Source organism: Zootoca vivipara, chromosome 5, assembly GCF_965207765.1.
Source record: "Zootoca vivipara chromosome 5, rZooViv2.hap1.1, whole genome shotgun sequence".
NCBI lineage: Eukaryota > Metazoa > Chordata > Lepidosauria > Squamata > Lacertidae > Zootoca > Zootoca vivipara.
The window spans coordinates 92,911,974-92,930,235 of record NC_142588.1 but is presented as its reverse complement, the minus strand read 5'-3'; the positions used below and the strand labels follow the sequence as shown (position 1 = coordinate 92,930,235).

The window sequence follows — 18,262 nt, the reverse complement described above, 5'->3', positions numbered from 1 at the left end:
TTTTATGTGTTCCCTCCCTCATAAGCAGAATCTCGTACCAGGGGAAGAATTTGGCACCCTGAGAACTTCAGTTGTTGAGAAGAGCTGTAAAACTTTCCCTTGTTGGGCTGGCATTCAATATCTGGATTAAGCTGGCATGTGTGCAGGAGGGTAACTTTAATTTCACTGGTGTGGTGGTCTTATTATGTGTGCCTTTTTCAAAATAAATTGTTTGCCCACTCTGAGCCGCCAGGAAGGAATGGAAGAGAGAATCATAGAGTTGGAAGGGACCCCACGGGTCATCTATTCCAACCCACTGCAATGCAGGAATCTTTTGCCCAATATGGGACTCGAACCCACAACTTTGAGATCAAGAGGAGGAATTGAACTGTGTAATTTTTAAACCACAAAAAAGTTGTCATGCAGAAGAAGGAGAAGGAAAAGGAGAAGATATGGCGGTGGGGGAGATAGCTTTAGATAAATTTACTTGTGATTCATATAGAGTCATAGAACTGTACAGTTGGAAAGGGACCCCCTTGGGTCATCTAGTTCAACCCCCTGCAATGCAGAGAGTCTCAACATGTGGTCCCCCATCCAATTTGAAACCTTACTGGACCCTGCTTAGCTTGGCAAATGTGCTATCAGTTTTATTGCTGCACCACTGCTGTTGCCAATGACAGTCAGTGTTGCAGATGCCTTCTAAAAATGGCATTGGCTAGGCTTCTCCAAGGGTCAGGCCCTCAGGCCTATAGTTGTTAAATATCTACCTATCAGACATCAATGTTTGTCATGGGACCTTGATGGGCAGTTTATATAGGCAAAGTTACAGTGGGAGGGAGCAGTTGAGCCCCAGAGAAGTGGCAGGAGAGCAGATGGCTAGCCTGCACTTCTGCATCAAGCCACTCCACCTCCCTGCCTCCGGGACACAATACAGGTGCCCTGTTTCTATTGTACTGGATTTATTTCAGACTACATTCGACTCCTTCCTAAAGGAGATTTGGAAAGCACTATAAAGTAACAGAAAACAATAGAAAACAGGGACACTCTCAGCAGCTCAGATTAACTAAGACGGCACAAAAGCCCGATAAAATCAGAGTGACACAGGCCCAGGAGGGTATCCTCTTTGCAGAAAACTTGGGGTGAATTCCTTCTTGTCCCTGTCCTTGTTCTCTGAGACTGAGAAGCTTGTGGAGCTAAGCCCTGTGTGAATGCCCATGGAGGGAGGTGAGGGGAGCACTTAAAGTCCTTGTCTTTTAGTCAGTTCACCCCACACCAACCCGAATTTGTTAAGCGACTTCAAACCCATCCAGTGAAATAAATGCCGAATGCACGTAAAGCAGTTTCCTTGTTTTCTTTCGTCGTGGGCTTTTACGGAAACGCCGCTCCATTCATTACTCTAAAGCAATTCTAAGCATGCGGAGGAATTGGCTTAGGAAGGAATCATATTAGCGGCTTCCATAATTTGGTTTGATTTATTAGACAAAATTGAGTAACGGGGAGGAATCGCATCCTGCCTTTGGAACATTCTTTCTGCCCTTGTCCAGAAATGTACAGGCTGGCTTTGTTGACTCCAGCGCTAGAATCTTCCTTCTTATGGAAGGCAGGAGAGGAATGGCAGCCCCTGCTGCCTAGGAAGATATTACACCATTGTTGTTGTTGCTGCTGATTCAAGCCATCCCGTTCAGATTAGCACTTGGTCAGATGGTTAAACCCAGGATTCAGTTTGCTTGGGAAACTAAAGGGCAAGGAGAATGGTGTGTGTGTTTTGAACATAGTCTTCCTAGATAAGTGCGATCTAGTGCTTGGAGTGTCGAACCGAGACGAACACCTGGGAAACCAGGTTCAGATCCCCCCTCAGCTAACAAATCCCACTGGGTGACCTTGGGTGCCAGTCACTGCCTCTCTGAGCCTCACCTACCTCACAGGGTTGTTGTGAGGATGAAATGAAATGAGGGATGAGGATGAAATGGAGTGAGGGGAAAGTACGTATGCCACTTTGAGCTCATTGGAGAAAAGGTGGGATATAAATGGAACGGTGAATGAATAAACCAATTTGTTTAAAGGATCACAGAATCCTTTAAACAAATGACAGTAAGAGCTGTTCGGCAGTGGAATTTGCTCCCAAGGAGTGTGGTGGAGTCTCCTTCTTTGGAGGTCTTTAAGCAGAGGCTTGACAGGCATATGTCAAGAATGCTTTGATGGTGTTTCCTGCTTGGCAGGGGGTTGGACTGGATGGCCCTTGTGGTCTCTTCCAACTCTATGATTCTATGAATTGTGTTTGGAATTCCCTGCACCTTGATGAGTTTGTCTTCTGCAGTTATGTTTTGTTTTATAGTTGTGTTTTAAAACTTGCAACTCTCTTCTCTCTTGCAGGTCAGCCAGTTCAGGCAGCTCTATTCCAAAGTCATCAACGATAAACACGACGACGTGATGGCCAAGTTTGGAGCAATCCTGGCTCAGGGCATATTGGACGCAGGTGATTTCTGCTGCTGCTGCAAGGAGGTGTTGGGTTCAGTCAGCTCCTTTTCATTTTATTGTTCAATTTGCTGAACAAATTGGTTGGAACGTGCAGACTTGCACAAAGCCCAGTGTAAGGTTTTTGCTAGCCACGCTGGTCTTTTCACTTCCCCCACAGAATGTGTACTTGCCGCCGTCCTTGTTTTCCTTTAAGTACTTTGAATGATTATGAAATTATGCTAATGGGTCTATTTGTATAGTTCCATCAGTATGCACGGGGCTTTACAGATTGCCCATCTTGTGTGCTGTAGCGAAGCGAGGCATTGTGACCTTGGATAGTCAAGACTCTGCCTTGAAGCATCTGCGGTCATTACGGACGTGTGTCATTTCCAGGTTTCACAGGACAGCTTTTTTTTTTAAAGGATCCCGGCCTTTGATGTGCATAGGGATGCTCCTGGCGTGGAGACTAAAAGCTGGCAGATTTGTTAATACCTGATACTTAGAATTTGCGAAGAGCGTTCGCCGTGCTTCATGTGCATTATCTCAGTAATCGTTACAGCAGCTCTGCAAGTTAGAGGCTGAGCCCTGTAGCTGGATCAGACCCAAAGGGGGGCACTGTTGAAAAGCAAGATAATGTCCTTCTGGATCACACCAAAGGCGCCTCTGTTGCAGCTTCCTGTTCTCGCAGGGACCAACTAGAGGCCCACAGGCAGGACCTGAGTGCAACAGCACTCTCCCCAGCAGCTGGTGCTCTGAGGCATGCTGCTTCCGACTGGGGGACCAGAGCATAGTCATTGTGGCTGGTAGCCATGGATGGCCTTGCTCTGCATGGATTGGTCCAAGCTCCTTTTAAAGCTGCCCTGGTTGGTGGCCACCCCAGATGATGTTCACCCTCCTTTTGCAGAAGCTGAGAGATCCTGGCTTGCCTCAGGCCACCCCACAGAATTCATGGCAACTTTGAGCGGTCAATTGCATCTGCAAGGGGCAGCAGTAGTCCTTAAGCCTCCTCAGTTTCTATCTTGCATTAAGCTCCTGAACCCAACCTGCAGTCGCTGTCCACCCTGCTTTGGGTGTCTCCATCGCATTTGTAAACAACTCAGTCCCCCGAGTTGTTAGAAGCACCGATAGCACATCAGCAACACAAAGAGCCAAATGAGATTCTGTCTTTTGGATTATATTGCTTGCGTGAATCACTTGGCTGACACGTCCTGAAATTGGACCTGCCTCGGGTTGTTGGTTGTCTGGACAAACAGGGCTGACCTTTCTTCTCAGGGATGCATCTCTCAGGTTGTCCCTACATTGTCACAGAAGATTTACAGCTGCCTGCTGATGGGAAGACGTGGTTCTCTGTTTGAGGGATGGAGTGATAACATCTCGGGTCTTGGAGACCTTGTTTCTCAGCTCCATAGAGAATTCCCAGGCCACAGAGATCCAGGTGACTTGATCTCCAGAACCACATCAGCAGGTTCTGGGAGAAAGGCATCTAGAAATCTCTCTGGCTGTAACTCAGCCTTCTCCAACCTTCTGCCTTCCAAATGTTTTGAACTACAATTCCCATCAGTCCCAGCCAGCACGATTTTGGCAGCTAAGCCTTGGTTAAAGGTGAGAAAGGTGGGCAAGCCAGAAAGGATAATTTGGGGTGCTATCAGTGCATGGAACCAGTCACGGGGAGAAAAATGCAGGGTGGCCGTTTTGTTTTGTTTTCAAAATTGTCCAGAGTTGAGAATGAATGTGCAGAGCAAAGGAAAGACAGCAAATAAACCAGTTTCCTGCTTCTGAGCAGAGGGCTTTATGAGTTATGTGAACAAGTTGTACAACCCCACATTCTTCACGAGTTCAATAATATGCTGAAAAATTGGCTTTGAAAGTGGCAGAATGTGGCTACAGAAAAATCACTCTTTACCAGCTCGGCACAAATTGATCATGAGTTGGAAGAATTCCTAGCAATCCTGTTTTCTAAATTGCTTCTAAGCCCTGTTTCAACCCTTGTCCCTTCAACGCCTGGCGATGCTCCTGAGATGAGCAGCAGTGCAAGATCCCATAACGTTCCTGCTCCCAGACAGGTCTTGAGGACAGGGAGCCAAGAGAAAGTTTGGGTGTCATGCAGAAACTGTGAGAGTGTGGCTGCAATGCTTGAGGGGTGAGGTCAGCTTCTCCGGAAATGACAAGATTTTAGGCAGGCGAAGTCAAGAGGCTAAATGTTGAAAAATAAAATTCCAAAGTTGTTTAAACCGAAGTCATGATGGGTTTCAGCAGGGTGTGCTTGGCACATGAACACAGCCTGAAGCAACAGTGTCTGTCTGTCTGTCTGTCTGTCTGTCTTGTCTGTCAGAGAGAGAGAGTTCCCACTATTCATTAGCAGGGAGCCCCTTCCCAACTTAAGCAATCCAGAGTGATCCTGTAGAACTCAGCTATACTGCACCCTTTTCAGAATACATCTTACAAATTCAGAACTTCCCGGTTACTATGGTCGTGGTGTTTACTTTCTGGCCAAATCTGGACCATTGTCAGGCTTACAACTGCACTCCCAGGCAAGTCTGCTATAGGTCTGGTGGCTGAGGAGGCCCTCCATAGCCCCCCCCCCCCCCGTAAAAGGGCTTGAAGTTTGATTGCATCTTAAATAGATTAGGCCCACTGCCCTCTGCCTCATCAGCAGCAATAAATATGCCAGTGGCCTCCTTCAGCTCCCTTCTGCCTAACTGGTTGGAAGCCCTGAAAATCCGATTAACACCTTCCCACTCCCTCTGTAGGCCTAACCTTTCTGTTTGGCTTTGGCTGGGAGCTTCTGCGTTGCATCAACCTGATGAGCTCTCTGATCTCTGCTTTGCGAGGATGAAATTAAGGGGGTTGGTTATCTGGCAGGATTAATTCTGCTGCTGAGATTTATAACCCGTAGGAAGAAGGAAGTAAAATCTGAAGCTGCTTCTGGTCGAGAGGGGGAATGTAATCTCTTGCAGACTTTCCCCTTCTTCCTAGGTTAGTTATTAGGCACAGGAAGATCAGAGGTTTCTGGATGGGGGAAAAAGGAAGGAGAAGTAATTTTGCTTCCAGGCAAGTGGAAATAAGGGAGAAGGAGAGAGAATGGAGCAGAGAGAGAGGGTACTAATTGATTTGTACAGTATTTATTATTTTCATTTAGAAAAAAATATAAACCTCTTAGGAAAAAACCTCTTAAGTATATAAATTAATTAGCAACAGTACAAAGATGAAATCAGCAAAGCCTACATAGATAGATTATACCTCTGGATATTATATCAGACATTCTGCCACATACCTTCATGAGAGCTGAGTCAAATCTCTGTATTCTGAGCAAGTTACCTCCGAATTCCTGGCGTTGGAGGGGAAATAATAAAGGAGACATGTTATTCTTGAGTTCTGAGAAACATCTGACTGACCGCTGTTTGCAAACACATCACTAAGCTAGAGCAACGGTTGCTTTGATCCTGGAGAGCTTCTTTTGCATTCTTACCCGCTTTCCAAGTGCTCACTGTGGTAGGTTCCTAGAGAGGGATCATAGAATCGTAGGGTTGGAAGGGACCACGGGGTTATCTAGTCCAACCCCCTGCAATGCAGGAATCCTTTGCGGGGCTCGAACCCCAAACCCTGAGATTAACAGCCTCAAGCGCTGCCCACTGATCTATCCCAGTGTTTCTAGGAATGACCGGCCACATCAGGCAAGTGATGGCTACCGCTCACTCTGAATGAGGATTCGCAAGAATTGTTCTAAGTAGGTGAACAAAAAGCAGTTGGCTTGTTAGCCCTGCGTCAGCCTTCAGGAACCTTGCATGGACACGGAATTGTAGCACCAAACATCTGCTGGGCACCAGATTGGGGAAGCCTGGTTTATACCCACCTAGTTTATGAACGCTTCAGTTTATGAACAGACTTCCGGAACCAATTGACAAGTTGAATTGACAAGGATGGGAGCAAGGAGGGTGAACTCTTTCTCCTGTCTTGTTCCTCCCAGTTTGATTTCCTTTTATTGTTTTATTTCAATGTTTGGTGTCTGCAGTGGCTCTTCTGGGCCCTTTGTTACCATCCAAGCAACCCTCCCCTCCTCTGTTTCTTTTGTGCTATCTCCCCAGGCGGCCACAACGTGACTATTTCTCTGCAGTCGAGGACTGGACACACACACATGCCTTCGGTGGTGGGCGTTCTGGTCTTCACCCAGTTCTGGTTCTGGTTTCCTCTCTCACACTTTTTGTCGCTGGCCTTCACCCCGACCTGCGTCATCGGCCTTAACAAGGACCTCAAGGTACGTCCTTCCAGGGGTTGAAATGGTATTGCGTCGATTCTTCAGGTATCTGAAGAAGTGTGCATGCACACGAAAGCTCATACCAATGACAAACTTAGTTGGTCTCTAAGGTGCTACAGTGAAGAAGGGTTTTAGAAGAGTTTGGTGCTGACCTATAAAGCCCTAAACGTCCTCGACCCAGTATTCCTCTAGGAGCATCTCTACCCCCATCGTTCTGCCCAGACACTGAGGTCCAGCTCCGAGGGCCTTCTGGCGGTTCCCTCACTGCGAAAAGTGAGGTTATAGGGAACCAGGCAGAGGGCCTTCTCGGTAAGGGCACCCGCCCTGTGGAAAGGAAATAAACAACTATCTGACTTTTAGAAGACATCTGAAGGCAGCCCTGTTTAGGGAGGTTTTTAATGTTTGATGTTTTATCATGTTTTTAATATTCTGTTGGGAGCCACCCAGAGTGGCTGGGGAAACCCAGCCAGATGGGTGGGGTATTAAAAATTATTATTATTATTATTATTATTTATTAGTTGTGTAAATAGGTTTGGCCTTGTCTTGCTCCTGGGGTCTCTGCTTACAGTTGAGCATTGTGATCTCCCAGCTGAGCATGGTAGTACACATGTCTTGGATCTAATATTTTATCATCTCCTTTAAAAAGGGAATTAAGTAATGGGTGATTTGAAAAGCCTTTTCCCCTCTTGCCTGAGACCCTGGAGAGGAACTGCTAGTCAGAGCAGGAAACACCAGCCTGGAAGGACCAATAATCCTACTCATTGCATAGCAGCTTCCTTATAATGGACAAGCAGGTGTTTTGCCTGCAGAAGGTACCTGGTTCAACCTCCAGCGTCTCCTGTGAAAGGGACTTTAGGGAGCAGCAGCTACCTGGAGAAGCCCATCCTAGGCCAGGTGGATCAGTGGTCTGACCTCATCGCAAGTCTGTCCCCAAAACCAAGGCGATTGTTTGGTCCTCTTAACAGTTTCAGGGGAACCGCCTTCAGATTCTCAGTTTCCGGCTTCTCCTTAAGCCCGAACTGCTGATCTCCCTCCTCTTCATCTTCACCCTTTCAAATAGATTTGTGGGATGCAATTATATTCCCTTTCGTTAAGTTCGGGCGCCATTTGATTCCTGTGGGCGAAAAGGGGAGCCAGCAGTGAGCACAGCATCACATTGGCACTCTCAAAGGTTAATCTTTCAAGCTTCCCCCTCTGAGAGGATATTGTGCCCCCAGCTATGGAAAGCATGATGAGAATCTGCATCAGGCAGTAGGCTTGAGGAGAAGGGAGCCGTCTCCTGGCAACGTTAAAGAAAGTGATTGTAAATCGTCAGGGTCGTGGTAGGTAGTTTAAGATTCAGGGCTGAGGGCAGGTTTTGAAGTTGGCCTCCCTCTAGTAAAGGGGGGACGGGCGGGGGAAATGCAGAGCAAACTGAAGCCGCCCTCCCTTTCCTCCTCTGCCACTTCCTGAACACTGCCGGAGACTTTTATCTCAGGGGTGGCTTAGGAAAAATGACTTGCCGGCTTAGAGAGTAGAGATGGTTTTATTTCGGACTCTGCCGATTTGCACAGCCCTCTTAACGCCATCCTCAAAATACAGTCCTTTGCTTTTATCCTTTTAACAGGCAGAACCAGGGCTGTGGGCATTCCTTGTACTCGCAGCTCCATCACCTTCAGCATCCTGAGAATATATATTTTAAAAAGACATTTCTAGGCTGCAAGTACCCTGTTTCTCCAAAAATAAGACGTAGCCATAAAATAAGCCATAGCAGGATTTTTAAGCATTCAAGGAATATAAGCCATACCCCGAAAATAAGACATAGTGATAGGCGCAGCAGCAATGCCGGCCGTGGCAGGAGGAGGGAAAAAAATAAGACATCCCCTGAAAGTAAGTCATAGTGTGGTTTTTTTGAGGAAAAATAAATATAAGATGGTGTCTTATTTTCGGAGAAACACGGTATCAGTTTCGGAATGTGCAAGAAGTGCCTGGTCAGAACCTGGGGTCTTCTGCCAATAGGAGGAGAATACATTATATTTACATTACCAATTTCAGGTTGCTTTTCTGCATCCTTCTCCAGCTTCTTGCCTTCCAGATGTTTTAAACTCAGCCATGCTGGGTGGTGCTAATAAGAGTTCTAGTCCCAAATCTCTGGAGGGCACCAGGTTGGTGAAGGACTCAGAAAGCAATCACATTACTTTATCATGTGCTGGTCGGTGACCATAATAAAGATTTACTACTACTACTATTACTACTTACTTTATCATGTGAACATATGGAGCTGTTTTTTGCTGAGACTATTGGTCCTTCTAGTCCAGTATTATCTACTCTGACTGCTTTCTGCGGTCTCTGGAATAGAGACCATTCCCAAGCCTTGCTTCCTTGTATCTGGAGATGCTGGGGAGTGAAACTTGCCGCAACCCAATATTGCCTACTTTGACTGCCGGCATCCCTTCGAGGCGTTTGATGGAAGGTTTTCCAGAATTTTTAACTAGTAATCCCAGGGATTGAACTGATGACCTTCTGCGAGCAAAGCAGGTGCTCTACCACGGACCTAAGACTCCCTCCTTCAACTAAGTCCATTGAAGCTGTGATGTGGAGGACTGTAGACATTCCCAGGCAGGCCGGGCTGTGGGGTATGCTCTTGCCAAGCCTTCCCGAAGAGGGAGGTGCAGATTGAATTGCCAGGTGAAAATACCCAGTAAGGCAAGAAGCCTCTTCCTGACTTCTCTCTGCTTGCTGCCCAAATCTGCTTGTTCTTGGTTCTGCACAACCGCATCTGTGTTCATGGCCATGATTCAGAGCAACTGTGTCCTGGGGAAATCAAACCTGATGGAAATGCTGTCTCAGAAGTAAATCGGATTCTGCAACAACAGCAAGCCGAATTCAGCAATGTGTTTTGCAGGCTGGGCACATGCCACCTCTCCGCCCGAATTTCACATACCTCAGGCTACCTTTTTATCCCTGCAAATCTGGCAAGATCACCTTGAGCTGAACGATTGGTGCAGGCGGCAGATCGGTTCTCAGAGACAGACAGATGAGCGGATAAACCTGCTTTCTGCAGTCTCGTCTCAGTCTGTGAAGTACAAGATTGAACTCTCCACGATATGTAAAAAATATGTCCCTGCATGTAGGGGACTAGCTTATGTGAGAGATGGTTGTGTTAAGACCCTTTGAGGGCGGAGGGGACCGAATTACACAGGCCCCATGTGGTACAGTCCACAAACACGCTCATCTGCTCTCAGTTATAATTTGGCCTTGGGAAGTCAGCAGCCAGTGGCCACACTTAGCAAAGGCAGTCCTGCCAGTGTTACTTTAGATTAACACCTTCCCACTCCCTCTGTAGGAGCGGACCTGTCTGGAAGGGATTAATCCACTTTCCATTACTTTCAATGGGAAAGTTTGCTTCAGGTTAAGTACGCTTCAGGTTAAGTACGGACTTCTGGAACCAATTGTGTTTGTAAACCGAGGTACCACTGTACTTGTGCTTGATCCTAATTCAGGATCTGCACAATGAAGTTTGTAGGATTTTGACAGGCGTCACAGTAGGGAAGGAAATTGCAAGTGAAATCCCTCAGAAGACTGTCGAATAAAGTGTGTGTCTCTCCACTCCCCCCATCCTCCCTGGCCTTTTTAGTTCACTGTAACCGTTGCAAGATGCTCCTTCCGTCTTTTTAAGCACCCTTCCTCTAGCCTCATAAGGGCTAGAAACTTGGGGCATGTGTAAAACCCAACACTTTCTGTTTGCCCAGCCCTGCCTTCAACATCCCTTTTCCAGTCATAGCCGAAATTTGAAAAGCCAGGAGAGAAAGCAAGAGCATAAACAGTGCTGTATACCGTGTGGGGAGCCAGCGAGAGCACAACTGCCTCACCGGGACTAAATTGCCTCGTAATGGAATAATGATGTTTCAGTCCCCTGATGGCTCAGAAGCTTCCGGCTGGTGGCAGAGGCAGCATTTGTGCTTCACCTGGCTTGTGTGCGTCTGCCAACGAGGGCACCGCACGAGGCTACCGCTTTGCTCTCCGGCCTCCCGCCATGCCTGTCCGACTTTGCCCTCCAAACTCTCTCTCTCTCTTCCTTTTGCAGATGCCAAAAGTGCAGTACAGATCCAACGTCAAGCCCTCCACGTTTGCCTACCCAGCCCCGCTGGAGGTGCCGAAAGAGAAGGAGAAAGAAAAGGTGGGTGGGTGGGCGGCCTCCCTGTGTCCATGTGGGTTGCTTGACAAAGGCCCTTCCTTGTCGCAGGATGGCCAGAGAGGAAGCCCTCGCCAGCGCTGGCTTTCTGCGCAGACAGGAGAAACAGTTGTCACTGCTGCTGCTACATTGGAACCCCTTCACGTGTCTCGAGGCTTCTCTGCCCCTGAGATCAAAGCCGAAATTGCCCCTCTGCGCTATTTTACACAATGTGTGGTAGAAAACCTAAGTTTGCCCTGAAACGGTGTGCCTGGCGGGGAGCAGCGGGCAGTCCTGAATCCCTGATGCTTCCCTCCCTCATTTCAAACATACATCATAAATTATGGGTGGAATTCAGAGGAGCACTGAATTGGTTGGTCGGTTGTGAGCATCTCTGTTTGCCCAGCGGGGTGGTCTTCCCTCTCCTCCGCCCATCTTCTTGGGGAAAGCCCTCTTGCGCTAGCTTCCACTAATGGCCCAGCATTAACTAATTAATTCGTATTAATGGGCGTACACGGATACGTCAGAATGTAATGTGTGAATTAACCCTAAAAGCAGCCCTCAAAGGATGCTGCCTCTGCATGCAAAGAAAGGATACAAGGCCAACTGGGAGGCTCTCCCTGCTCCAGGGACTCTTTCAGAGAAGCATGGGAAGGCTCTTAAGGAGATTAAGAACTCCTGCTTGCTCACCCTCTGGAAACAGACCTTTTGAGAAGCAAGAGTGAGCTGGGCCTCCAAGTTTGGGGCCCTCTAATCTTGGGGGCTTCGTGGGCCATACAGCTGACCCTCCTTCTTCCACCCCCCTCCACGCACGCACACACACACTCTTCCCCCACTCCATTTGGGGCCTCCTGCCCCCTGCCATATCTGCGCCTGACCCTCAGAGCACCATTATTGGTTTGTTCTCCTGAAAGCCTTTTGTTGTTCTCATGCTCAGGTTTCCACCGCTGTGCTGTCCATCACAGCAAAGGCTAAGAAGAAGGAGAAGGAGAAGGAGAAAGAGAAGAAGGAAGAGGAGAAAATGGAAGTGGTGAGCCTGTAATCCTCCATCCTCAGAATCATCTTCCAGGGACGCTGTTCTGGGGCATTGATCTAGGAAGGAAGGGCCTCTGGGGCCACTTCACAGTGGTCAAACTCTCTTCTTCTCTGTCAGTGGGTTCCTTAGGCGTCAGTAAGGATCTACCAACTCCATTCGGTGTCAGTCAATAGGGAGGCAACATTAAATTGACACCGCAGTTGGAAGAGAGAGAAGCAGTGAACTTAGTCTAACATCCCCGTGCTGTAAAGCACTAGTAAGATCTTAGCTATACTCTAAATCCAGCAAACCCTGAATGAGTTCAGTCAATGTGGTTTCATCCCATAGCTAAGTGGCGTTTGCAGTTACCTTACGGTGGTACCTGAGCTGAACAAGTTTATTTGGAAAAACCACCATGTTTTTGCCGAACCTTCAGGAAGCTCTCTGGCTTGCAGAGACTGTGGTGTCTGGAGCAGGTCAAGCATGGAGAGGGAGACAGAGGCCTAGCTATGGGCCGTGGGGCAGGGAGGGCCCTTATTTGCTCATCTCACTCTCTGGCCTTCAGTTGGGCCCCAGAGAAAGCCCCAAAGGAGTGGGAGACAGGCCGAAGAGGGGCAAAGATGTGACTGCAGCAAACGAGACAGAGGCAGTCTGATCCAAGCCGACCAGTTTCGGAAGTGGATGAGGAGGCTGCTTCTGAGGAGGGCAGCCTTGCTTCCACTCTGGCCAAGCTAACTTGAAGTGAGTTCTTTAGGAGAGGAGAACAGGCATGGGGAAATGCAAAACTGCATGCTGAGCTACATCAAATATTCCCATTTTTCGGTGTTCTCCAGGTATCTGGTTGGATTGTCCCGGGGCACTAATTTCTCCCTAAGAGGCTGAGATGTTGCCAGAGGAGGCTCCCTTTTTATTGCTCCTAATGTTTGGGATCAGAGAAGAATCTTGCTGTTGCCACCACCCCAGGAGCCTCTTGGGGTCTCCACCTTCCTTTGTAGCACGTGGCCTGGATCACTTGCTCGAGTCATTTGCTCAGAAGGTGCCTTGGGGTGGCGCTCCCACCCCATTTCTCTCTCAGATAGGTGCAGGGCCAGTGTTGAGAGACTGACCCATACCCCAGCAGAAACCCCTGGCCCCACTGCTCCTTGCTGTCCCTCCCTGTTCTTCTGCCCAGGGTGGGTGAGCAGCAAGCTGTGTTCCCTCCCACCCTGGCTTGTCCTTTGCTTTTGGGGGGGTGGGGGTGGCATGAACTGGGACCAGAGGTGAAGGCCAAGCAGTCAAGGGGGCAGTAGGAGCAGTGGGGAGACCTAAATAAGGGAAGCCGGCACTGGGGAAGTTGGTTTGGGCATTTATTTGCTGCAGCCTTCCCTAGTAGTTCTGGACTACAACTCCCATCATTCCCCGCAAGTGCGGCCATCACCCTCCAGTTGTAGTCCTGAATATCCGGGGAAGCTGATAGACCACTTAAAGGAGCTTTCATGTGCAGCTATCCTTCCATCTGAAGGACAGGACATTCTTTTTTTTAAAAATATATTTTTTATTAGATTTTAGCAAGAAATACAGAAAAATAGAAAAAAGCACAAAAAATCAATCAAAAAGAAAAAGAAAAAAGATACAGGCTTCCTCATTTCCCCTTCTTGAGTTCTTTTTGTTAAAATAATTCTCGCATTTTCCCATTCTAACTTCACATTCTTTTTTCTAAGTTTTAACTTTTTCATTACTATTATCCATTCTCCTTATACTTTAACCTCTTTTTTACTAACATCCTCTCTCCAAAATTACTATTATCTAACCCCTAATCTCTTTCCCTTACCCAAAAATATATAAAATTAACATCCAAATCTTTTACCCATTTACTTCCACCCACACAACAATGTTCCCACCCCCCTTTCCCTGAAGTCGAAGTCTCCAGATGTATCAGCCAGGTCCTTTATACAATCCTTAATACATTCCGAGGTCAGACCATATTATATCAATCAATACCAAATAATCCAAATCCCCTCAACCCACCCCTAGTCTGTCCCATTCCAACTTTTGCCGAACTCTTGCCCTCCTCTTCTGTAATCCCATCACTTTATATTTTTGCACATTATCATCCTCTTTCTGCCCCCCAGCTGTTTGCTGACAGGACATTCTTTATTAGTACCCCCACATTGCCAGGCGAGGGGGACAGTGGTCAAAGGCCTGGAAACGATGCCTTATGAGGAACGGCTTAGGGAGCTGGGTATGTTTAGCCTGGAGAAGAGAAGGTTAAGGGGTGATATGATAGCCATGTTCAAATATATGAAAGGATGTCATATGGAGGAGGGAGAAAGATTGCTTTCTGCTGCTCCAGAGAAGCAGACACGGAGCAATGGATTCAAACTTCAAGAAAGAAGATTCCACCTAAACATTAGGAAGAACTTCCTGACAGTAAGAGCTGTTCGGCAGTGGAATTTGCTCCCAAGGAGTGTGGTGGAGTCTCCTTCTTTGGAGGTCTTTAAGCAGAGGCTTGACAGGCATATGTCAAGAATGCTTTGATGGTGTTTCCTGCTTGGCAGGGGGTTGGACTGGATGGCCCTTGTGGTCTCTTCCAACTCTATGATTCTATGGTTTCCCCAAGACCACCCGGTGAGTTCATAGCCGAGTCAGGAAACTGAACCTGAAGCCTGTCTGGCTCTTGCCACTCTCCTCTGTCTTCCGCTCCGACCGCCTTGAACTTTGTGTCCTTTTGGCTCCGGGGTGTCTTCTATTGCCCGGGCAACTTTTCTTCCCAACTCTCTGGGAACTGAAAGCCCTCTTCCTGTGATGTCCAAACATGTGGCCGTACCTGTGAGGGGGGGGGGGACATGACACAGACATAGAGGCATTTTATCAAGACAGAAGGAAAGCCTTCCTTCCACCGGCCCACGAGGGGAGCAAAATGTACCTGGAGTAGCCTCCAGAGAGCTTTCAATCCCGGCCGATTTCTCACTCCTGCCATCTTTGGAGACAGCTTTATGGCTCAGAAAAACACCCATCGTTGAGCTTTGGACGGGACAGGATAAAGTTCTGCTGCTTTTTAAAATTTGCAGTCAAGCCGTTAAGGCTGCCTGGCGTGCCTGGATTTTGGCTTCATTTTCCTTTATTATTCATTGACATGGAGCACATCTGTGCTGGTACGAAGGCTGGACGATGGGCAGGTTCTGCTGCCTTGTTTTGGCTCCTGGTCCTGTCCTCTCATATGTGTTTGGTTCTGTGTGTTTCTAACGCCTCCTTCCTCCCGTCCCCAAACAGGACGAAACCGAGAAGAAGGATGAGAAGGAGAAGAAAAAGGAGCCCGAGCCGTCCTTCCAGCTCCTTGACAATCCGGCCCGGGTGATGCCCGCCCAGCTCAAGGTCCTCACCATGCCGGAAAGCTGCCGATACCAGCCCTTCAAGACCGTGAGTCGAATGCATATCCCTCCACCGATGACCCTCTTTACACCATAAAGCAGGGGATGGGGGACCTGTGGCACTCCCTGGGTGTTGTTGGACTTTACGACCCATCAGCCCCACCCAGCATGGCTCCTGAGCAGGGGGACGCTGTGACTTGTAGTCCAGCAGCATCTGGGGGAGAGGGGGTGACAGATTCCTCCCACCCACCGTAAGTCATTGATTTAACATCATTGGCTTTGAGCAGGTTTAATCATATTTAATCATAGACCCTTCACTAGAAGGCTTTAAAACAAGATTGGTCAAATTCATGGAGGAGAGGCCTATCCATGGCTACTCTCCCCATATGGACCTACCCAGACCCTGCGATCATCATGAGAGGCTCTTCTTCATGTGCCTCCTCTATGAGAGGTCTGGAGGGTGGCAACACGAGAACAGGGCCTTTTCTGCGGTGGCTCCTCGTTTGTGGAATGTGCTCCCCAGGGAGGTTTGCCTGATGCCTTCATTATACACTTTTAGGTGCCAGGCAAAAATTTAAAAATATGGTATGGCACAAGCTGCCATGGAAATGAAACAACTATCTGACTTCTAGGAGACATCTGAAGGCAGCCCTGTATCGAAATTTTTAATGTGTGATGTTTTACAATTTTTAATATATGCTGTAAGCTGCCCAGAGTGGCTGGGGAAACCCAGCCAGGTGGGTAAGGTAATAATAATAATAATAATAATAATAATAATAATAATAATAATAATAATAATAAATAAATAAATAAATAAATAAATAAATTTTGAAAGTGTGGTGCATTGAAAAAAAAGTTTGGGAAGTCTCTCTGCTAGGTGAGGGCCAGTGGGCCATTTCTAGTCACCATTACCTTGGAGAGGCTGGACTTCTTTGCCCTCTCCTGTGTCGTGCAGATGTCCCTTTCCTGGGGCAGGGTGCCAGAATGGGGGCAGTGATCGTCAGGGGGCTAAATTTAGCTGTAGCCGTAATTCAACAAGGGGGTGGGGCCAGCGCTTCCCCCCCCCCCCCCCCGCTTTGGATTGGCTGGCTTGTGATGCAGCTTTCGCATGACCCTGACTCAGCCTCGGGGAATCTTGAACTCACTTGGTGCTCCTCTTTTCCCAGCTTTCCATCGGTGGCATCATTGTCTTGAGAGACACCAGCGAGGACACAGAAGAGCTGGTGGAGCCCGTGGCTGCCCATGGGCCGAAGATTGAGGAGGAGGAGCAGGAACCGGAGCCTCCGGAGCCTTTTGAATACATTGATGACTAAGGCATGGAGGTACGTAAGAAGGAGACGTCCCTGCTTGGGCTGAACCTAACCCAAGACAGTGCTCCTCCCAGATGCCCCAGAGGAAATCACATGCGCAGGGTACGATGGAGCTTGCCATATTCTAATATTCAGAGGTATGCTGCCTTTGGATGTGGAAGCTCCATTACTGTCATTCAGGATCAATAGCCAACGAGAAGCCAGTTGACAGAGTTGCCCAATGACAGGGCTGGCCTTGACATTATGTGGCAACAAGCCCCACGGTTAGCCCCATGTTGAGGAAAGCCAGGCTTTGCTCTTATCCACCTGGAACCTGCTCTCAAAACAACAAGAACAGGGCGGCATTCACTAGCTTTCTAAAATCCAGTAGATTTGAGCTAGTTTCTGCGCAGAGAACTGCACACAAAACCGGCAAGTAGCTGTTGAGAACTGAGTGGGGCTGAGCGGAGTGTAGAATTCTCAGAGCTGCCTATACCAGTCGGCTCCATTGTTCCCTGTGCCATTTCATTCCCACAGGCAGCCTTGTGCCTTAGCCAGAGCTGTGCCTCTTCTGCAGCATGACAGGAGGCAGCGTGGCAGGTCCTGGGTGTCAACTCTGGATTCCTGGACTGGTGTTGATGGCTCTTGCCAGGCTAGATGGCTCAGAGGGTCGGCTTCAATTTCTGCTTTGACTGGGTCTGCTAAAACCCAAGCTTCAGCTTCAGGTTTCTTGTAGACCTGGCTGTTAATCAACTGCAGTCTTTGGAGCAGGGGAGTTAGAAGCCTGTTTGCCATATCTCCAGCTTTGGTGGTCACAGCGACTTAATCACAAATGATGACCTTGCAGGCAAGTTCTTGGCTGAAGAAATCAGACGGTTTGGCTCCCCCCCCTCCCCCAAAAGCAAGTCGTGTTCTGGAAGCATTTTTCTTGAACTGCTGAAATGATGTGCATGCGTTGCAAGCTAACCTGAAGAATAGGAATGGTTTGCTTTCAAGGTGCTTGCTCCAGGAAGCCCCTTTGGCTGGCCGGCTCCTTAGGCCTTCCTCAACCTCTGGACTGCAGTGCAAAAACATTTGAGGGCGGCAGCTTGGGGATGAGGCTGGAATAGGTCACCCAGTAAAACATTTCAAAGAATAGCCCTGGAAGGGGGATGAGACTGCCACCGTTTCATCTCTGCAGCTAAGCGAGGCTGGGCCCAGAATTGGAGGAAGCCACTGTGTGGTGGTAGAGCTGTGGTTGCCACTAACTCCTTCCCTTTTTTTGTCTCCGCTGTCCTTTATTTTTCTCCCCCTACTAGGGCCCTTAAAGGAAGCTTGGTGCGCATTACGTCTGATATTGAGGAAACGGCCCAGAGGAGGCTCTTGCTGCAGCCTGCAGCTCAGTGCATGCTCTGTCGCTTCTGTGCTGACCGACAGCAGGCAGTCCACATTTTATGGGTGACAAAAGGAAAAACCTATGCTCTCTTTAGTGTACTCTTTCACGAGAAACCAGTTTTCAAAATAAATAAATTGAAAAACCCAAGCGGTGGCTTTGTTCTTTGTTATTTCTTGCCTGCAACTTTGGAAAGATGTGAGGCGAGTTTCACAGCATCACCTGACTTTGTTCCTCCATAATGTTTTTGACACCAGGGAAACTTTCGGCCTTGAAGAGTACATTTTGTTAATGTTACAGGTAGGTAGCCGTGTTGGTCTGAGTCGAAGCAAAATAAAAAAATTCCTTCAGTAGCACCTTAAAGACCAACTAAGTTTATATTTTGGTATGAG

General features: G+C 48.0%; 1 protein-coding gene across 1 annotated transcript in view; it reads left to right on the top strand.

The window, feature by feature from the left end:
* The window catches only part of PSMD1 (proteasome 26S subunit, non-ATPase 1), an 81,912-nt gene extending 63,892 nt beyond the window's left edge, over positions 1–18,020 (top strand). The window contains exons 19-25 of the mRNA XM_035133918.3: positions 2,353–2,455; positions 6,522–6,691; positions 10,758–10,850; positions 11,782–11,874; positions 15,112–15,258; positions 16,376–16,531; positions 17,797–18,020. Coding sequence (XP_034989809.1) covers positions 2,353–2,455; positions 6,522–6,691; positions 10,758–10,850; positions 11,782–11,874; positions 15,112–15,258; positions 16,376–16,522 — 753 coding nt within the window. The 3' untranslated portion in view covers positions 16,523–16,531; positions 17,797–18,020. The remainder of the gene's footprint in view (positions 1–2,352; positions 2,456–6,521; positions 6,692–10,757; positions 10,851–11,781; positions 11,875–15,111; positions 15,259–16,375; positions 16,532–17,796) is intronic.
* Positions 18,021–18,262: the final 242 nt, after the last annotated feature.